We start from the raw sequence: 15,052 nt of genomic DNA on the forward strand, positions 1-15,052 counted from the left end.
CTTCCCGGGAGGTCACCCATCCCAGTACTACTCCAGCCTGAGCGCGCTTAACTACGGAGTTTCCTCCACAGTTAAACCCAAAGCTTGCAACCCCATTTGCAAAACCTTCACCAAGTGTTGTGCCTTATGAACCATTCATTAGAAAGCCCCTTAAGCTCATCAATTGATAAGTAGGAGATGATTTCCACAGCTAGTCAAATTGTGATGTGAATATCAGGATTTAACTGTGTGATTTTGAGTCAAACTCGATGACCCATGTTTCATGAGTAGTGATTCAACATGAATCCATCTCTCATGAGAATAAATGGAACACTTAGCACTCATTGGATCTAGGTGATGCTTGTTTTATGTATGATCAGAAAATATTGATAAACAGGCCGGGATTAAAAATCATCATTTGTTTTTTTTTCCTAAAAACAGCTTAAGCTTTATCATATGCCATAATTAAAATCTATGTATTGTAAATAAAATATATTACTTTGATGGATCACAAGAAACATTATTTACTCTTTCGTGCGCGGCCGGATAGATTAACAGTATGGTAGTTCGAATTGGGTGGACACGTGTCACTTCCAAGTACCGCGACCAGATTTCAAGTTTTGTTTTTTGTTTTTTCACATCAGGAATCCTTGTGAGTCTTAAGACTTATGGTTTTCTGGGATAACAACAAGGGATGCAAAGCGTCATAGTTCCTGTCACATGCTTAATACTTGTAGAGTCTATATGTGTGTGTATGTGTTACCAATAATGCTTCTAGTGCTGTTTTTTAATTTTGTATATAAAATATTTGATAAGTATGAGACATTTTCTTGTGATATTGCTATCTCCATTTAGAAAAAAAAATCGTATTTTCTTTAAATTTGTTCTATGATAACATATAATGAATTTCTGATGATTTTTTGTAGAACATGTGTAATCATGTATATGACAAAATAATGTGACATTAGTATGTGTAGACACAAAATTTTGATATAAACAAGTATATCAAAATTTTTATTGATAATTGAACTTTATATTTAAAAAAAAATTGAAATGATGAAACGAAACTATTAAAATCTAATGAAAACATTGACTATCTTGTATTTAGAGAAAAAATTTAATAATTATTAAAAAATATTCTAAAAAATTAACAAATATAAATACAATATTCAATCTATATAGAAAACATCTAAAAAAATTGACATTATCAAATTCAAATTTATAATATAAAAATCATTGAAATCAATTGAATCCTAAATGCATTTACATTATAACCAACTGAAACTAACCTATAACACATTAACAAATTAATTAAATAAAAAAATAATTAATTAATATTGTAAACTTGTTGTCTTAAAAAAATCAGAGAGTATGCATCCATTCCAAGGAAGAAAAGTCAGTGGCATTTCATTTAATGCATTGTAAGCATGAAAATAAAGTAATATTTGAATGTGAACATTATTTTTCTGTTTGTCTTTTTGTGTGACATCCAATGATCTTTTAAATAATTAGCATTTATTACAATTGAAAAATATGTAAATATGTTGAAACTATATAATATTTTTGAAACATTCAAAATACTTTTATGCTATTGGCTGCTTGACCAAGTTAATTTAAAAATTAGCATATGAATGATTACATTAGTTTACCTTCGTAGGCAGGAACTAAAAAGTATGCAAATTACCTACAACCGGTTTGTACTACCGGTGCCATAGAAGTGGGAAGACTCAAATTGAATTTAATTAAGAAACTGTCTTGTCAGGTGAAAGTAATTAGTGTTCGAAGTCTTGACTAACCAACAAGATAAGATTTGTGGAGATATGATTTACTTTTTACCCAAATTCCAATGAAGAATCATTAATGAAAATTGCTTCAAAATAAATATTAAATTTATAAATTCAATGCAAGAGCTTTTTGTTTTGATTTGGTATGTATTTTTAAGGGATACAAGTGTTTTGTTTGGGTTATTGTTGCTAGAGGTAGACAAATAAATCAAAAGTTTGACGATCTAGATGAGTTAGACAAAACTGGACCTGCATATGATCTCATACCCATGGTGACCCTAGAAAATAAATCTTTGGATGTCTTGATGCCACATTTGAAAAAATACAGAGCACCAACTCTTTGAATCTTGGCCAGAGAAATACCCTCAATAGAAAACAAAGGCACTGACCACCATAGATTATGATGATTATGAGATAGCCTATCTTTAAAGCCATTGCCATCCCAACAAAGCCATGACTTGACTGTCTTCCAAGCTCTCCATATGCTCTTGACCATAAAGGAGCCTTGAATGTGCGCCAATTCGGTGGTGATGAGAAGGGTCTCAAACCTTGTCCCCTTCCACAATAGCTTGTGGATAGGAAAACCATAGGAGATGCAATGTCTAAGGAGAATTTTCTAGGCTTCATCCCCAAAGAGATTTGAGGACCCACTTGAGTGGAGCTAAGGCCCAAACTACTAGACTCTTTGGGAAAACAAAAATACTCCTAGGAAATTCGGTGGAAACCATGGTGTTCCACATTTGAGGCCTAGAGATAATCTCTGAGAAGTTTTCCAACTTAGCATATGAGGCTCTAGAGGGCACCCAACAAGAAGAGTAATAAACATGAGTCAAAACTAAACCTTTTGGAGAAAATTTGGAACTTGCCAGCAAGTGAGAGAGGTTTAGTAAGCTGGTAGTTCAAATTTTTAGCAATTTTCTCCAACACAACATTCCAAAGATCAACCGACAAAGCTTGGAAAGAAAAAGGGATACCCAAAAAATTGAAAGGTCTCTCCATGCTGGATCCATCTCCACTAGAAATGAGAAAGCCACCAAGGAGCAGGGAGGAAGGATTGTCTATAGCAAAGTGTCTTGGGCCATTGAATGAGAGGCTCATAAGCCAAGCATCGAAGCACGTTACAAACATTTTCTTCATCGTTAATAAGGGTGAGAAAGGTTTCATTAGTAAAATGTCCATTGAATAACTAAGATAGGGACTCCGAAAGAGAAATGCCATGAACCCAACCAAAAGAAATGAAATGAGCCAGCAAATAGTCAAATCCTTCACTAGCTAGGACATAAAGAGTAGGGACGAAAGGGCATCCCTGGCAAATGGATCTGAACAAGCCAAAGGCCTTAGATTGCCTACCATTAATGGTGATGCATGCATAAGCTTTGCCAAAGAGCATCTCCATAGACTAAAGAAAAATTGGTCCAAAGCCGAGAGCACGAAGCATAGCCAAAATGAAATACCATTCTATGCGATCATAAGCTTTAGTGAAGTCAATTTTAAGAAAAAGAGCTTGTTGCTTAGATTTGTGGGCCCATTCCATACCTTCCTAGACAACAATGATCTTGTCCAAGATAAAATAAGATTTGATAAAACCAGTCTGTTCTGGTCGAGCAATCAAGGGCAAAAGATGACAAATTTTAAGTGCCAAGGCTTTAGTTATGATTTTGTAGGATACATTCAACAAGATGATAGGCCACCAATTACATTTGTCCTCTAGATTGCTAGATTTGAATATGAACTAGCTACCTAAGTTTTTTTTATACAAGCTTTTGCCACTTATAAAATTAGGGCTAGAATCATCCAATGGGAAAAATAACAATTGATGCCTTTTACAATATAAGGTCATTTTTGGCTTTGGGGGTGTTGCCTCCGAAAACCCTCACAAGGGCATTGCCCCTCGACCCCACGCTATATTGCGAGAGGGAGCCGCACCTAGGGCGTTGCCCCAGGACCTCACAGAAATAATATGTGGTAAAAACTACTCCAAATAAACCTCTGAGTCTAATTAGGCTCCAAATTACAACATGTGGGTTGATGTGTCTTTGGCAAGGGAGATGTGCACGAGTGGAATTGATAGAAAGCGAGGATTAGTGGAGGATGACCATAACATCCCAGATTTTACAAAGGAGGATGCTACAACCTGGTTTAAGATTTGAGCGGCCCATTTCTTTTTTGGATGACTGATAAGATTCATCTTTTTATAACTAATAAAAAAAAATGTTACCTATGAAAAAAATAAATTTAATAATAAACAATATATTTTTTGTTCTTCATTATTAGTAGATAGGTGCTACTAGATTATATATATTCTATGAAAGATGAGAGTTCTCAAAACCTTAATTTAGTAAAATCGATAAACAATTTATAATTCTCTAATATATATATATATATATATATATATATGTTATTTAATAATTTTATTCATCATCATTAGATTATCTCAGAATATTTTATATAAATGAATCAAAAACTTTCTGAATCTCATAAATTAAAGGTGATGTAATGTCATTCCTGACCCACTTAAAGTTGTGAACATTTTCTATAACTGATAGATCTTTTGTTTAGTGGAGAATCAGAATCTTTACAACTGTATTAGTCATATTTGTTGTAAAATTGTTGAAAATTGTTGAAATAGTCACATAAATAGTTGCGAAATTCACATCAATTCTCATCCTGACGACATAAGTTATCCCATAGCTGACGTCAAATTTTGTCCAATGATTGATATATTTTCGCTCGGTGGGAAGCAGAAGGCATCTCTGTACAGTAATTTGTGACTATAAATAATGGCAGTGGGCAGGATGAAAAATACCCAACTTTGATTTTTTCTTTTCTTTTCTTTTGTGGGAAGCACAAAGATGGAAAAGGATATGGTTGTTGATGCACAATGTCCAAGTAAGTATTAAATATTTTTATCTCTGATAATTTTTAATCTTTTATCATTTATTGGCTGAGCAAGATCTGTTACTAAAAATTAATATGTTATCATGTATAAAATATGGGAACAGGTGAGGATGAACTGGCGCAAAGCATAGCTGCACATTTACTAAATCCATGTATAAAAACCCCAATCACTGTGGGCATTGCTGGTGATTGTGGATCTGGTGAGATAGTCACCAGACTCATGAAGAAGGTATGAAACAGTTACTAATAATATGCTCATTAAAGATCTTTCAGATACTTAAATATATTATTTTTTAATTGGTAATTGTCGAAGCTTATTGATTGTAGTTAAAAAAAATTATGTGTTAAGTTAGAGTAGATTCTAATTCAACAAGATTAATGTATATTACAAAATACATATAGTAAAGATAAATGTATATTACAAAATACTGAAACTAACATTTCTGATCACACCTTATGATCCATTATTTATCTATTGCTTGAACTCTCTTCTCTTCCTCGTGATTAATCATGGAATATGATTAAAATAATTTATTATTCTTAAGATAGATTATTTAAATTTTTAAAGCACATACATAGGTCAATGAGTTTGACGGAAAAACTACACAATTAAATTCTGATAGCAATATCATAATTTGACTTGCTGTAGAAATTATCTCTCACATATACAAAATTATCAAATTTAACATAAAATCATAAATGCTAAGTTAGCACATTTTTCAGGAAAAACAAATAACAGAAATGAAACAAGAAAACTTCTTCAAAATATCACCCATTTTGCTTGCAGCCTTATTTAAATAAATAATATTTAAACAAAACTCTATATCTGTGCTTGCAGATAGAATGTCACCTGCTCCTAACAGCTGCTCAAGGTGCATTTCCCACAGAATTTAGTGGGAAAGCAGATACAGACCTCACTGAAAAGGGTAAAAGAATCAAGCAAGGAGTTAGCAATTTATTGGCCAAAAAAGATAAAGAAAAACAAGTGAGGCCAAGTAAGGATTTCAATGGAAATGAGGAGGGCGTTGTCAGTTTGTTGCCCAAACAAGATTCTGAACAAGTAAGATCAAACTGCAGATTGAGTTGATAGTCGTCCATGTTAATTTTATGTCATGTGAGAAATTGGTTTTATGTCGTATAACAAACAGGAAATTGCACTGCTCCACTTTTTGGAGGAATATCAACCAGAGCACAAAGCCGTTTACAAATATTTGGCATGCCTTGAGTTGAACCAATTGGTGAGAGATCTGCAGAAGAAAACATTTGAATTCACAATTGTAAATGATAAGGCTCTAAAACAGATCTTTCTCTGTTGATTTGTGAGCTTGCCAGGTGAAAGATCAAGAACATCAGAGCAAGGAGAAATCGTCGGTAATTCTTAGGGTTTTAACTCTAAATTTCCGTGCTCGCGATCTGTACATTTTTTTTTCCTTCTAAATAATAAGCGTATAAATTACATATCTCTGTTCGTTGTAAGATCTCCAAGTAAAAGATCCAGAAGGTCCGAGGGTTTTAATTGTAAATTTTACTACTCGAATTCTTCAGAAAAACTTTTGCCTGAATGATTATCTGAAAAAAATAATTTTTTTTTTGAAATACTCAGAGTATGAAATATATATCTCTGTTCTCTCCAAGTAAAAAATTCAAAACATGAGAGCAAGGAGAAATTTTCTTTAGTTCCTAGGGTTTTAACTGCAAATTTTACTACTCGAGTTCTTCAGAAAAACATCTACAGAATGATAATCTGAAAAGAAGGGATTTGTTTTTTGAAATACTACGATTCTTAAATATATATCTCCATTTTTTATGAAATATCCAGGGAAAGGATCAGAGACATGAGAGCAGGGAGAAATCATCGGTAAGACCTAGAGTTCTAACTTTCACTTCTCGCGATTTGAAGAAAAAGTTTTGCATAAATCTTTACAAATTTCGTAACTTTGAAGTTTCTAATTGTTATAAATCTCTGTTCATTGTACTGAGCTCTCCAGATGAAAGATCCGGAAAACGAAAAATTATTCGAAATCCCGAGGGTTTTAACTCTGAAATTCAGCGCTGAAGATTACACGGGAACTCACGAAGCTTGCGATGGTCTGGTAGTTGAGATAACTAAAGCAGTCGAGAATTCTCTGACTCGCGCCCAGCGGTGGAGCACTTTCTGGAGACATAACAAACAAAGCTATTTAAAACTAGTTGATCTCTTAATTGCTGCTGGAATATTTGCAGTGGTCTTCGTAGCATGGAGTGTTATAGACCACTTTAATGTCTCAAACTTCAAATACGGAACTATACTTGCATTTATATTTTCAGTTGCTGCCCCAGCACTCAGGCAAGTAGTTTCTTCATATAACTGGAAGGAAGTGAGCAAATTTGTGGGTGATCATTTGAGGTCGAGCAATTCAGATGAGTATGCCCGGCAACAGACGGTCATTTCAAAGATCAAACTTCTGAAAAAAGAATGTGGGGGAAAACCCTCCACATTTTTCTCCTTCATTGCAGGCGAGAAATCGAGTTATTGGTGGGGTTTTAAAGAGGAGAAGATTGAGAAGACTTCTGTTCCAAAATATGGATCAGCTCCTCAGGAGAAGCTCCGAATAATAGCCTTCATGGACGGCCTTGACCGTTACGAAGATTCAGTTATAGTGCGGGTATGCTTCTTACATTAACTGTCACATTTCCATTTCCATTTCCATTACCTTGTACTAAATATAAGATGTTTCATTCACCCTATGCTACAGGTTTTGCAGTCCTTAAACACAGTGCTTAAAACCTGTGAAATTAACTTCGTTTTAGCACTAGACAAGAATATCATCCGAAAAGCATTCAAATCTTCTTCCAAGGAAGAGGGTGACCCTGATCACTTGATTAGTCAAATTATCCAGCTTCCAGTCACCTTATATCCAGTTTTTAGAGCCAACTCTACAACACAAGGTACTTATGCATGAAAATCTCAGTTAATTTAAATAATGGTTATACATTTTGTTACTTTAGATTACCTTTAAAGGAATGATAGTTTTAAAAGTGAATGCAAAAATTAATATACAATCAAAACTCCAAACAATCTCTATTAATTTTTTAATTTTGAAAAGCTAATTAATATATGAAAATCAGCTTGAAGACATAAAATTAGTTAAAAATATATTTTATTTATCAAATTTGTGGAAAGATTTGTTTCATTACTATTTTGGTCACTCTTCAACATCACAAGTAGAAAATTAAGCTTGGAAAAAAAAGTCAAATTTGACTATTGAACATTTTTAATATTAGAATGCGATTTTTAAGTCATTAGCACTATTTATCATTTATCATTTAAATTTTTGATCTACTATATGTTGTCCTTTATATCATTATTTATGTTAAATTTGGTTGTTTCTTCTGATGTCTCATAGACAATACCACAAATGATATCGAGAAGCAGCACAGGCTCAGAAGTACAAATGAATGTAAACAACTTCTATTGAGCCGTGTAACTCAAGTTCGAGATATGTCAATGATGAAAAATAATGATGACGAAGATACCACATTCAACCGATTCAGTCGCTTTTCTAGAGAGATAGTTGGACTTCATCAGAACTATATAAAATACCACACATTTGCAAGGAATGTTATAAGCCAAATGGATTCCATTAAAAAATCTTGCGGCTGGCGTAAGGAATTAGTAGCTTGGATATTTATATGCTCCCAGTGGAAACAAGAAATGGATATTCTCTTTCAGGTACCCTCATCTTTCTTTCTCGAAATAGTACTTTCAAATTTGCAACTTTTATTCTGAGACAATTTTCTTTTTTTCTAAGGATTGGCATGTGCACGTTGGTGTCAAAGAAGATGGAATGAAACAAGAACCTTCCCTCAAGCGAATTGTTGCTAATTATATTAAACAGAAAGAAGGGTGCAAAGAAAAGGAGAAGAATGCAGCTGATTCTGAAGGAGAGGGGAAGAAAGAAGTCGGTTCCAAGGACGAGAAAGAAAATAGGAATACACAAAATGGTGATCTTTCAGGATGGAATAACCTCAATAAAGCCTTAGATCAAGTCCAAGATGTGTCAATGGAACATATTCAACGTTTTCAACACTTCAGGTTCCACTGCGTTGCAGGATATCTCAACCTTAGACAAGAACTCTAACTAAATTTAAATTAGAAACCTTTCTACATTTTTATAACAAAATATTGTTATTATTATTTTATTATATAATGTGTGCTATGAAGTTTCTCTTTGTTATTATTGTAACGTATTGTACTCTGAGAATATAGTATGATAGTGTTATCATATTATAAAACTTGTTTGTATATAAATGATTGGTTGATAAATGAGAAGCGTGCAATTAGAAAACTAATTTGTATGTTTTCTTAACTTTTGTTTAATATAGATATTGAATATCAAGGAAAGATTTCTAAGATTCAAGAACATCATTCTTTCTAATAATTTAGGCTGATAAAATTAATAAGGATATAATCAATTATATTATAAAAATATATCTGTTTCAAGAGGGGTAAACTAAACGCTTTGACCTGGAGCTATGAACCAGTGAGGCCACAAACGGGGGACCTCATCCCCATGAGATTTGAACCTTGATGGCAAGGATAACAAAATAACAACTTAACCATCACAACATGCCACTATTGGCAATAAAAATATATCATTATATTAAAATGAATACATATTAGCACTTGCATCTTAGAAGGGTGTAAGGGTTAGGTGGATAGTTTTATGTATGATGTGGAAAGTTTGGTAATAATATTTATCCTCTTCACATATGTATAATTATTTGTCAAATTTTAGTAATAATTTAAAGAACATAGGAAGTAGAATTCTTTGGTAAGAAGATTTGACATGAAACACTTGCTGCTAACATCATTCTCTCATGCTTTGCTAGCTCTTCCCCAATATCTAGAACTATCTAATTGTCCTCCCTTTCTACCACTCTTAAAGACTTAATTCTAACATGATTTTCTTACTGTCTCTCTATCATGCTTCGTTCTTCACCAATAACTATAACTATCTACTTCTCATCCTTTTCTACCACACTTTTTCTTAAAAATTCATAAAATATTTTTCTATGATTTGATTGGATGAATCATTTTACCTCTTATATGGACCAGCTTTTATGATTGTAAAACTTGATATTTTTTAAGAATTATATTTTAATAATACAATTTATATCATTTTAACTCTTATTGTCAAACATGATGCTTTAATATTTTTAATTTTTTTTGTGTGATTGTCAAAGCCTATATTAATAAATTAGAGATACCTTTAAAGATTTTTAATATTGTATTTTCAATATTATATTTTAAGATTATGCAAACTATATTTATGCAAGTACCAAGTCATTATAATGACACTTGTACTATTTATTCACTTTGCACACATAGTGAATTAGGTCACCATCAATGAACCAATGAAAATGAACTATTTTTAAGTTAATAAAATGTTTATAAAGTTAATTTATTATTAAATATTATTTTAATATATTACCTATACTATTTATCTCAATCCTAATTGACTCATTTTATTTCATGGACCGTTTTTCTATACAATAATAATAATAGATAGTTAGTATGTTTTATTAATATTGACATTTCTTCTATACAATATATTACCTTTTATGTTAAATTGAATAATTATTAAAAGTTAATAATATTATTTACTATATAATATATTACTTTTTACCTTAATAATTAATTTGACACATATTTTATTTTTAAATATTTTTATACAAAATAAATATCTCTCATATATATATTTAATATAATAATTTTATTATAGATCTATATTTTTTCATCTTTTATTTACTATATCAATTAGATATTATAATATTCAATTTATATAATTAATTTTTTTGATAATTATCTTTATTTACTATAACACATTTTATTTGAACAATCCATTGATCCTATACACACTATTTTTATTATTATGCCACTTGTTTTCATTAATTTTACTTTCTTCACCACAACAACAATCTTCATCCTTGTTATATTTTGTTTTTGTTTGTGTTTTTTTCTTATCCATTGTGCTTGATTAAAATTCTAGATATTTTTTCCTTGTACTTTTTGACCAAAACCTTCAATATTATTATCTATTATTTTATCCCCAAACAAATATAATGATGAGAGGCTCTTCAATTATAAAATAGTTTACAACATATTAATGTGGTAATAACTAATTTTATATAACCAAATTGTAATTGATTTCCATTATCTTATGACATCATATCTCTCCTAATTCCTTAACAAGATTCACTTCCCATTTCACAAACCATCCACTATTTTTTATTGAGTCCTATAAATTTTTTTTCAATCATCGTATTATATTCTTTCATTTCTAGTGTATCTAGAAGAGAATTGCACGATGAATCTAAGAAGGTTAGTGTGTCAAAGGGGTTGTAGATATTAGGGTTAGTAATAAAAAATAGAAATCTTGGGTAAAGGAAGTTGTGGATTCTAGGAAAATAAAGGGAGTTGTGGAGATCAAGAAAGAGATTTTTTTTCAGTGGTAGTTCAACATTTTTAGGTAGGGTTTTTGAAGGAACTACTTTGTCAGAGTTTGTTGTTTCTGCTTCATTCAAAATTATAATTTATAATGAAGATTGTTTCAAAAAAAATCTGAGGGTAAGGTTAATTTTTTTTTTTTCTATTGAAATTTATGTCTAAAATGGTTTTATTCTCAATTGTTAATTCTAAATTATGATAGCTAATTGTTTATTACTATGACTAGATAATGTTTGCTTTCATTAGAAATTATAGTCTCTAATATGACATATTGGCTGTTGCATTTGCAATTTTTTCACATTTAAATTTTTATTATTGATCACCTGGTCTAAAAAAAAACAGGTGAAATATTAGATCTAAAAACTAAAAATATTTATAGCATCAAATTTCAAGGAAGAAACTCAAGCCTTTATGATTTTATGAAAACTGAGAGCCAACCATGTCAATCTAAACCATATTATTCCTCTACTGACAATTTTTTCTTTCTTTTGTCATTCAAGAACTCGAATAATGAAGGTTAAGTTGGTCCATCAATGAATCAATTTCTTCTATCATTACGAACATGTATTTAATACTACAATTGCAAGGCTCAGACGGAGTAAAATAATTGAAATGCATTTACTAAAATAATTGTTCATTGTAGTGCCAAAGAATTTTGGATTGCAACCTTCAATGTTTCTTTACAATATGATTTGAGATTTCTGTTCTGCTAAGTTTTCCTTCAACTTCAAGCCCTATTCAAATATATTTCTACAACTAATCTCTGCCAAATCAAGTTAAAAATACTACACAAAGATCTCAAAGCACAGGGCACATTCATTTAGGTATTCAGTTTCCCACATGAATCCATAAACTATAAAGTCATTTAGTCATTCAATTATTTAATATAACAGTATTAGCGAAGAACAGAGATGAATTATACAAGTTACGTTTTGTAAGAGAATCCATTTTTTCAGGATTCCTACTAACTGCGCCTGTGACTCGCCACAAATCCAAAATAATTAATAATCACAACAATTCACATATTGGCTTACTCCTTACAGGCCTATTGATTATCATTAATGAAACTCAAAGCCGAGGCCCTTGGCATTTAATTTCGGCCTTCATACAATGGTATTTAAAGTAACGTTCACAAGACTTATGACCTATTTTTTTTTTTGTTGAACAGTGATTTAGAAATTAAGATTATATTGAGTGTAAGATTATATAAGATTATATGGTATGTTAAAGGTTATTAAACCTCATCTATGCATGGACAATTCTAACAATGTTTTAAATTATATATTTTTCAAAAAAATAAAATATATAATTTTTTTTTTAATAAATAAATATTAATAAAGTTATATTTTAAAATGATAAAATATAGCTTTTTTTTTGAAATAATATAATATGAAATATTTGAAGAAATATAAAATTAAAAATAGAATTCTATTTTTAAGTTTATTCATTAGTTTATAATAGAAATAAAAATCACAATGAAAAATAAAACTCTTGTAAAAAATATATTAAAAAATATAAATTTAAGTTTTTAAAATTTTATAACTTTCTTGACTGCATTTTTTATAACTAAGTTCGAATATTTCTAATAGAATTTTGTGTCATAAAAATACAAAGTGATTAATAATTAGTTAAAATTTATATAAATGTGTATAAAAAATTATCAACTCTACATTTTTTTTAATGTTCATTGTTGTTTTTTATTTTTATATACATTTAAAACTTATTGATTAATAGCAATGCAATTATTGATTAGTAATTCATTCAAATTAATTAAATTTTTAAAAATATTTATAGTAAAAATATTGTTTAAACTTCTTTATTCAAAAATATTAAATGGTAAAACCATTGTGGATTTAAAATGTATAAAATGAAAATTATAGTATATAAAAATTTTATAATATAAAATAAGTTATAAGAAAATTAAATTTATAATGAAAATAAGTTATTTTAATAATTTTTTAAATAAAAACCTTTAATTTTTTCATAGTTTACAACTTTTTTTATGAAATTAGAAAGTCCATTTTTAAAACTAATAAATGAATTTGAAGATTTGTAAATTTTTTTTTAAATTTTAATTATAATCATGATATAAATTGTCAACCTCATGATAATCCTAACACTTAAAAAATTAAAACTAAAAATCTAATCATAACTATACTTATAAACAAAAACATTATATATATATATATATATATAGAGAGAGAGAGAGAGAGAGAGAGAGAGAGAGAGAGAGAGAGAGAGAGGACATGGTGAGAGGAGGAAGGAGAGTGTTAGAGTGGGGTTGTAGTTGCACCAAAAGATTGATCTTTCAATGCTCGATACAACCACTCAACTTATAGTACATAAAAGGTGGTTAAGACATTGTCACGAATCTTGAGGGGAGCGCTGACCAAATTTCAAACAATCTCTCCCTCAACATTACCTGACGGTTTGTGGATTCGAACTTGTGACCAAGCTCTAATACCACTTGTTAGAATGGGGTTTTCATTGCACCAAAAGATTGATCTTTCAATGCTCGATACAACCACTCAACTTATAGTACACAGGAGGTCGTTAAGCCCTTGTCATAAATCTCGAGGGGAGCACTAAAAAAATTTCCAATAGAGAGATAGTGAAAGATAGTAATAATAAGAAAAGAGATGTTAGAGATATGGCATGGACATAGATGATAATTATGTGGAAGTGAAAGTGAGAGGAAGAGTTAGGAGAGATAAGGTAGAAAAAGAGAAGGGAGAAGAGGAGATGAATTAGGAAATTAGAGAAGGAGAATAATTAGGGCATGAAATAATAATACACGGGGAGAGGAATAGGGCATTTAAGGGAAGGAAGAGAGGGAGGGAGAGGGCCTCAACTCTATTTTGGGTCTAATCTTAAACATTATAACATAAATTTGAAATATTCCCAAAATTTAGAACACATGTTCCAAAGGCAAAAAAAATAGTTGGCTAAATAGGGGTAGTTAGAGACACACTTTAGTAAACTAGTAGATGCTTGGCCCTAGGGATTATTTTAAAAAAAATTCTAAGGGAAAAATAATATTGTCCAATATAGAAAATATTAGGTAAAGGCTGGAAAAAAATTAAAAATAATTGTGTCCTAAAGGTAGATTACATTGGTGATTGGATTGGATTTGGGATAAATTATGGGTAAACAAATGAGCACTTATCCTAGGTTTTGGAACCAAATTATTTAATATCTCGACGATGTGGTTGAGCACATATGTAGGTTTTTTTCAGCAAATTATGATTTCCTAGAAGAGATAGAATCACTAATTAGGATAGAGATGACATGGACATAGATGGTAATTATGGGGAAGAGAGAGTAAGGGGAAGAGTTAGGAGAGATGAGGTAAAAAGCGGAGAATAAATAGGGCATGAAATAGAAAGATATAGATATAATAATGGGGAATACACACACACACACACACACACACACACACACACAGATGGTAAATACGGCTAGAGATGAGGTAGAGAGAGAAGGGGGAGTAGAGAGAGAGAGAGAGAGAGAGAGAGAGAGAGAGAGAGAGAGAGAGAGAGAGAGAGATGATATATATAACTTGTGAAGGATCATAATTAGTAATCAAATAGATAAATTTGTTTACATGAGAGAGGGAGGGGGCACTAGAGATGGGGAAGGGAGATACGGGTAAGAGAGATATAGATGTTATAAAATTTGGGAATTAGGGTAATGAGGAATCAAATAGATAAAGATGTTTATATGAAAAAAAGGGTTGTAGGAGTGGGGGGGGGGAAGACAGAGAGACAGAGAGAGATTTGACAAATTCAGGGATACAAATGAAAAGAATATTGATTCACAAGTTGACCAACAACTTAAACAATAGGAATATAATAAGGAATAAGAAAAATAATAGGAAACAATAAAACAGTGAAAATATAAT

At 30.8% G+C, this 15,052-nt stretch overlaps 1 protein-coding gene across 1 annotated transcript; it reads left to right on the forward strand.

The window, feature by feature from the left end:
- Nucleotides 1-4,567: 4,567 nt before the first annotated feature.
- Nucleotides 4,568-8,993, forward strand: LOC149528929 (uncharacterized). Its single transcript, XM_089810436.1, has 10 exons — nucleotides 4,568-4,652; nucleotides 4,766-4,890; nucleotides 5,500-5,721; nucleotides 5,810-5,899; nucleotides 5,994-6,032; nucleotides 6,481-6,519; nucleotides 6,650-7,306; nucleotides 7,397-7,589; nucleotides 8,048-8,373; nucleotides 8,453-8,993. Exons 1-10 carry the CDS (start codon nucleotides 4,616-4,618, stop codon nucleotides 8,780-8,782), a joined length of 2,058 nt encoding a protein of 685 aa, XP_089666562.1. The 5' UTR covers nucleotides 4,568-4,615; the 3' UTR covers nucleotides 8,783-8,993.
- The last annotated feature ends 6,059 nt before the right edge of the window (nucleotides 8,994-15,052 follow it).

The sequence above is a fragment of the Cupressus sempervirens genome, chromosome 11, assembly GCF_028749045.1.
Source record: "Cupressus sempervirens isolate cs-2001-9-10 chromosome 11, ASM2874904v1, whole genome shotgun sequence".
Classification (NCBI taxonomy): Eukaryota; Viridiplantae; Streptophyta; class Pinopsida; order Cupressales; family Cupressaceae; genus Cupressus; species Cupressus sempervirens.